The sequence below is a fragment of the Helianthus annuus genome, chromosome 14 (genome assembly GCF_002127325.2).
Source record: "Helianthus annuus cultivar XRQ/B chromosome 14, HanXRQr2.0-SUNRISE, whole genome shotgun sequence".
NCBI classification, from domain to species: Eukaryota; Viridiplantae; Streptophyta; class Magnoliopsida; order Asterales; family Asteraceae; genus Helianthus; species Helianthus annuus.
Window position 1 is genome coordinate 129,802,031 of NC_035446.2, and position 7,425 is coordinate 129,809,455.

The following is a 7,425-nucleotide window of genomic DNA, read 5'->3' on the forward strand; positions in this document are numbered from 1 at the left end:
GTAAAAAGTTTCTCGTAGACTATTAGTATAACTACCAAATCCTTATGGTTTACTTTTAATTTTCATGATCCCTGTACTTTCTAAATTTATTTAACTGCCATTAGTATTATTATTATTCTTGTTGTTGTTGTTGTTATTATTATTATTACTTGAACGATCAACGAATCCTTCAAAAGGGCTACTGGCGAAATTCACCACATCTGGATACACCCGCCTTCCAAACCAGGAAAAACCCTCACCTAGGGCAGAAACCCGTGAACACTCGCCCGAAGGCACGACAGTGCGGTGAACTAAAACCCGCTCAGTTCAAGGATCGAACTAGCGATCGCTGCCTACTCGCCTAGTCTCCCATATCACCAGATGCCGCATAAACTAAATACCGGGTGCAGGAATTGAACATGTGTCACTTGGAACATTAGGTCTCTCCCTTACCACTCCACCACTAGCTCATTGGCACTGTCATTATTATTAGTATTATTATTATTATGATTATTATATAAATTTAAACCCGATTGAGTTGCGAGTTAACACGCCATAATTTTCCGTTTAGTTTAACGTTATTGTTCGGTTTAACGGTACCGTCGCATTACGCTTCACCTTTTTACATAAGATTTCAGATACCGTCAACGTCTCTGTTATAACGCGTGCGTTTACATAGAATATTCTGTTTTTCTAAAATAAACTCTTGAATTAACGCATGAAGTTTGAATTTGTTTTTAAAGGATCCGCTACAAGGTGCGGGTGGTGTAATTGCATATAGTTACTCTACTAGAGTAAATACACCATTTTTTTTACATTTTCAAAAGTAGATGAAAAAATAATACAAAAAAACTTTTTTGATTCTCACATTCACGTTTAATATCTAAAACCCATTTATATTTGATCTTTACCATACTTTGTTCTTTTGTTACTACATACCTATTTAGTAAATAATTATCCAAAGTACACTCTTTTGAAAAATGAAAACAGATAATGTTGTACAATGCATTAAAAAAGAGAAGCTATAAATTCTAGGATGCATTAAATTATTTGTTTTTTTTATGTTTACAAATTTGTAAATGTTTTGTATTTATAAGTTATCCAAAACGTTATCCAGTTTTGTTGGATGATTTAACCATACAAAAATATTTATGAGACTATATTAAATTTTGGTAAAATCTTATCCAGTTTTATTAATCATTAATTGTTTCAATTATTTTGTAAATTTTGTATACAAGTGTTAAAAATAAATAACACTAAGTTAGTCAAATGTAATAAATGAATCTATTGTCTTTCTAAGTATTCAAAATGTTATCCAGTTTTGTTGAATTATTAACCATCAAAAATTGTTTAAGAGACTATATATATATATATATATATATATATATATATATATATATATATATATATATATTTCTACATATTATATTAATGCAAAATCTTATTCCGTTTATTTAATCATTGTTTCAATTCTTTCTAACTTTTGTATATAAATGTTAAAAAATTAAATAAAAGTAAGTGAATCAAATGAAATAACTAAATCTGCCTTACTAATATCTGACAAATTGTTTTCAATGAAGTAATGTAAAAGCTAATGATGTTTTAAAAGATTTATCATATAATAACCGAATTTCATTATTGTTTAACATAAGTGTAACTAGAAAGATAATCACAAATTAGTAATTAGGATTCATACATGTTTTATTTTCCTCACTTAGTTTTATTTGTTTTAACATTATGAAAAAAAAATACAAAATAATAATCACAAATTAGTAATCAGATCCATATATGTTTTATTTTTCTCCCTTAGTTTTAACTTTTCTAAAACTTTACAAAAAGATTAGAGTGACTTTATTGCGACATGAAAAAAGTAGGTTATTATTATGTATACTTAGCCTATAAACTAAAAAAAAATATATATTAAAAAACATATATATTATTAAGTGAAATTAGTTATAAAATGGAAAAAACAAAACAAACAAATTATTTAATGTAAGGGATTAACTTGTATAGGTATTAATTTACAAAATGTAATAAACTCGCGTGTTGCTGCGGTGTTTCGAAAAAAATTACGTCAAAACGTAAGCCAACTGAAAACGTGCATAAAAATAAGCACGAAAACGTATTATACTAGAACCGCCTCATTTTCGGAAAAAAATAAAATTTACGTTCAACCGAAAACGTACATAATAATAAACCTAAGAACATATTATATTTGATCCAACTCATTTTCGGGAAAAATTTTCGTCGAAACGCAAATCAACTTGAATTTATACCCACATGTACACGAAAATAAACACGTAAAACTCGATTATAAAGTCTTTAGTTAAAAAGTTAAGGGGTTGTAAGTGTTAATACTGATAGTTAAGGGCTAAAAGTAAAAAAGAATACAAAAGGACAAAAAAAAGACAAAAGGCAATAAAACCAAATCACTATTCACAAAGTTGATAATTGTAGTATATATAATATAATGTTACAAATTCATAATTTTACGATAAATCACTCTTATAATTCTTGAGATTAATGTCGATCTTATCCTTTATCCGGATTCTCATGTTTACATTTGATCCAGTTTTTAGGTTCATATCTCAACCTGCTACTTCACATTATTTAAACCCTCCCTAAGCATGTTTTCAAATTCACATTCTAACATCTTTTTTCTTCAACACTAGTAATCATGTCTCTAACGATCATCCTCATTGTCATCATGCTCATATTTGTTGGTAGGTTTCTAAACAAGAAATCTACAAGCCACTTATCGTGTCCATTACCCCCTGGTCCAACACCTTTGCCATTTTTTGGATGCGCCATCCAATTGCTCCTAAATAAACCAACTTTCCGGTGGATCGATAAGCTTATGGACATGTTTAACACCCCAGTCCTTTGCGTCCGTCTAGGACCATCAACCCACGTCATTGTGGTTTCATCATCCGACATAGCATGTGAGTTCTTCAAGAAACAAGATGAAATATTCATTTCAAGGCCTGATGTGCTTTCAGCCTATCTAGTAAGTGACGGATTTCGCACCGCAGCCATGGCCCTGTATGGAGAACAGTGGAAGAAGATGAGAAGAATTATAAGTCGAGAGATGCTTTCACCACCAATGCATAAATGGCTCCAACCTAAACGCGACGAAGAAGCTGATCAAGTTCTCAGGTACATATATAACCAAATAGAGAAACAAGATGTTATAGTTGATGGCGGGTTAATAAATGTTCGCGCTTTGAGCCAACATTTCTTTGCAAACGCAACGAGGAATATTATTTTTGGGAAAAGATTCTTTGGGCAAGGCATGGAAGATGGAGGGCCAGGTGAAGAAGAAACTGAACATGTTGCTGCACTTTTCGTCTTGCTGAAGTATATTTATGCGTTTTGCATCAGTGATTACTTCCCATGGTTAAGAGGGAAGGCTGACCTTGATGGCCATGAAAACATGATTCGAACTGCAAATGAAAATGTTCGAAAGTATACGGATCCATTGGTCGATGAACGCATTCAAATGTGGAACAATGGAGACAGAAAGGAAAAATCTGATATGCTTGATGTTCTTATCACACTTGAAAATCCTAAGCTTACGCCAGAGGAGATTAAGGCAGAAATTGTTGTAAGTCTCTCGCCATTTATTTCTATTTTCACATGCACATGCAACTTGATTTTTTGGAGATGAGAATAATGTTTTCCTTGACTTTTACACATTCCAAATATGTTGGCATAATTATGTATTTCTAAAATTATCTCCAACTTATCGATTTGTAGGAGCTAATGATCGCTACAATTGATAATTCGTCTAACGCAATAGAATGGACAATCGCTGAGATGATCAATGAACCCATGATCCTTAAGAGAGCAGTTGAGGAGTTGGAGCATGTAGTAGGTCGCCAAAGGCTAGTCGAAGAGCAAGACGTACCCCAACTCAATTACATAAAGGCATGCATCAAGGAAGCTTTTAGGTTGCACCCTTTTGCATATTTTCTTCCACCCCATGTTTCTATAAAGGATACAACGGTGGCTGGTTACTTCATACCTAAGGGTAGCCATGTTACCTTGAGTCGATATAGGTTGGGAAGGGATCCAAATGTGTGGGCAGATCCGTTGCGGTTTAACCCAGATCGGCACCTACATGTGGAAGGAAAACAAGTGGTTCTTTCTGATAACGACCTGAGGTTGATGTCGTTTAGCACTGGGAAACGTGGGTGTCCAGGAATAACATTAGGCACAGTCATGACTACAATGTTGCTAGCAAGGATGGTCCAGGGTTACAGTTGGGAGGCGCCGGGTAACGAGGGATCTATTGAATTTGTTGAAAATCATGATGACATTTGCATGGCTAAACCACTTGTGGCAACTGCTAAGCCACGGTTGCCTCTGTACATGTACCCTACTTAATGACGAGAAGGCATATCTCTTTTATCTTAAATGTACTATCAATTATCATAAATAAGAGCAATAGCATTTCATTACAACACAAATTTATCTTCCAAACAATATAACTATATAATGCTGAACGATTTACATATAACTTTATTTTTGTCTCTTTGTAATTTATAACCTTTAATTTCTGATATATTTTAATACGTGGTAAATAGTTCTATAAAATATTATAATATTTATTATTATACATATTAATAGCAACTCATCATGAACAGTAACATATGACAAAGATATTTATATATAAATAATAGAAAATATTATAATATTTATTATATATATTAATAGTAACCTAATTTTATAATATTATTATAACTTTTTTAACCTTTAATATTTTACTATTATAACCTAAACTTTAAATATTTTTTATTATAATATCTTACTTGGATAATTGTAACATATAGTTTTTTTAATATTTTGTTTTTATAATTAATTTATTTTGTTTTCTCTTATAGCTAAGATATGATAGTTTATATATTACGTCGTTTATCATTTTATTTATTCTAATAATACAGTGTAATGTTTTATATATATATATATATATATATATATATTATACATATTAATTGAAAGTTTTCATGAATAGTAATTAATATTTTTCAGTATTTGTTTTAATTTTTATAATAATATTTCATTTTTTATATATATTAATAATACAAAGTGCCCATGAATAGCAACCTAATTTTTTAATATTATTATAACTTTTTTTAAGCTTTGATATTTTATTATTATAACCTAATTTTTAAATATTATTATAACTTTTTTTAATCTTTATTATTTTTTATTATAATATCATACTTGGATAATAGTAACATATATTTTTTTTAATATTTTGTTATTATACTTAATTTATTTTCCCCTCTTATAGTTAAGATATGATATTTTATATATTATGTCGTTTATCATTTTATTTATTCTAATAATATAGTGTAATGTTTAATATTATATATATATATATATATATTATATATATTAATTGAAAGTTTTCATGAATAGTAATTAATATTTTTAAGTATTTGTTTTAATTTTTATAATAATATTTCATTTATCATATAATTTGATTTTTATGAGTGGTTATTTTGATTTTTTATAATAATATTTTACTCATAATATAGTTTGATTTTTTCTAATAAGTTGTGTACATCAATCTTTCTTTAAAATTTACCTAAGCGTGTGTATTTTTTTCAACATTACGACATAAAACTTATTAAAAATAGATATTGTGTCGCTATCGTACTAAACCGACCAAGACTGGCTAAACAACATTAGTAACGGTACATGTATGCATTTTTATGGTTTCTAATTTCAATAAATTTTTGTTAATCCTGTTACCTACATGTGGAAGGAAAACAAGTGGTTCTTTCTGATAACGACCTGAGGTTGATCTCATTTCGCACTGGGAAACATGGGTGTCCAGGAATAACATCAGGCACAATCATGACTACAATGTTGTTAGCGAGGATGGTCCAGGGTTACATTTGGGAGGCGCCGGATAATGAGGGGTCCATTAAATTTTTTGAGAATCATGATGACATTTGCATGGCTAAACCACTTGTGGCAACTGCTAAGCCACGGTTGCCTCTGTACATGTACCCTACTTATTGACGAGAAGGCATATCTCTTTTATCTTAAATGTACTATCAATTATCATAAATAAGAGCAATAGCATTTCATTACAACACAAATTTATCTTCCAAACAATATAACTATATAATGCTGAACGATTTACATATAACTTTATTTTTGTCTCTTTGTAATTTATAACCTTTAATTTCTGATATATTTTAATACGTGGTAAATAGTTCTATAAAATATTATAATATTTATTATTATACATATTAATAGCAACTCATCATGAACAGTAACATATGACAAAGATATTTATATATAAATAATAGAAAATATTATAATATTTATTATATGTATTAATAGTAACCTAATTTTATAATATTATTATAACTTTTTTAACCTTTAATATTTTACTATTATAACCTAAACTTTAAATATTTTTTATTATAATATCTTACTTGGATAATTGTAACATATAGTTTTTTTAATATTTTGTTTTTATAATTAATTTATTTTGTTTTCTCTTATAGCTAAGATATGATAGTTTATATATTACGTCGTTTATCATTTTATTTATTCTAATAATACAGTGTAATGTTTTTTATATATATATATATATATATATATATATATATATATATATATATATATATATATATATTATACATATTAATTGAAAGTTTTCATGAATAGTAATTAATATTTTTCAGTATTTGTTTTAATTTTTATAATAATATTTCATTTTTTATATATATTAATAATACAAAGTGCCCATGAATAGCAACCTAATTTTTTAATATTATTATAACTTTTTTTAAGCTTTGATATTTTATTATTATAACCTAATTTTTAAATATTATTATAGCTTTTTTTAATCTTTATTATTTTTTATTATAATATCATACTTGGATAATAGTAACATATATTTTTTTTAATATTTTGTTATTATACTTAATTTATTTTCCCCTCTTATAGTTAAGATATGATATTTTATATATTATGTCGTTTATCATTTTATTTATTCTAATAATATAGTGTAATGTTTAATATTATATATATATATATATATATTATATATTAATTGAAAGTTTTCATGAATAGTAATTAATATTTTTAAGTATTTGTTTTAATTTTTATAATAATATTTCATTTATCATATAATTTGATTTTTATGAGTGGTTATTTTGATTTTTTATAATAATATTTTACTCATAATATAGTTTGATTTTTTCTAATAAGTTGTGTACATCAATCTTTCTTTAAAATTTACCTAAGCGTGTGTATTTTTTTCAACATTACGACATAAAACTTATTAAAAATAGATATTGTGTCGCTATCGTACTAAACCGACCAAGACTGGCTAAACAACATTAGTAACGGTACATGTATGCATTTTTATGGTTTCTAATTTCAATAAATTTTTGTTAATCCTGTTACCTACATGTGGAA

At 27.5% G+C, this 7,425-nt stretch overlaps 1 protein-coding gene across 1 annotated transcript; it reads left to right on the forward strand.

Moving 5' to 3' along the window:
• The first annotated feature begins 2,836 nt into the window (after positions 1-2,836).
• On the forward strand, positions 2,837-4,365 carry LOC110907394 (isoleucine N-monooxygenase 2). Its single transcript, XM_022152385.1, has 2 exons — positions 2,837-3,583; positions 3,736-4,365. The coding sequence occupies exons 1-2, from the start codon at positions 2,837-2,839 to the stop codon at positions 4,363-4,365; spliced, it is 1,377 nt and encodes a 458-aa protein (XP_022008077.1).
• The last annotated feature ends 3,060 nt before the right edge of the window (positions 4,366-7,425 follow it).

What these genes read in the sequence shown, in the direction of transcription:
- LOC110907394 (XM_022152385.1), top strand. Translation starts at nt 2,837, where the DNA reads ATGGACATGTTTAACACCCCAGTCCTTTGCGTCCGTCTAGGACCATCA. An exon ending in AGATTAAGGCAGAAATTGTT is followed by an intron (nt 3,584 to 3,735) that starts GTAAGTCTCTCG and finishes ATCGATTTGTAG; the next exon opens with GAGCTAATGATCGCTACAAT.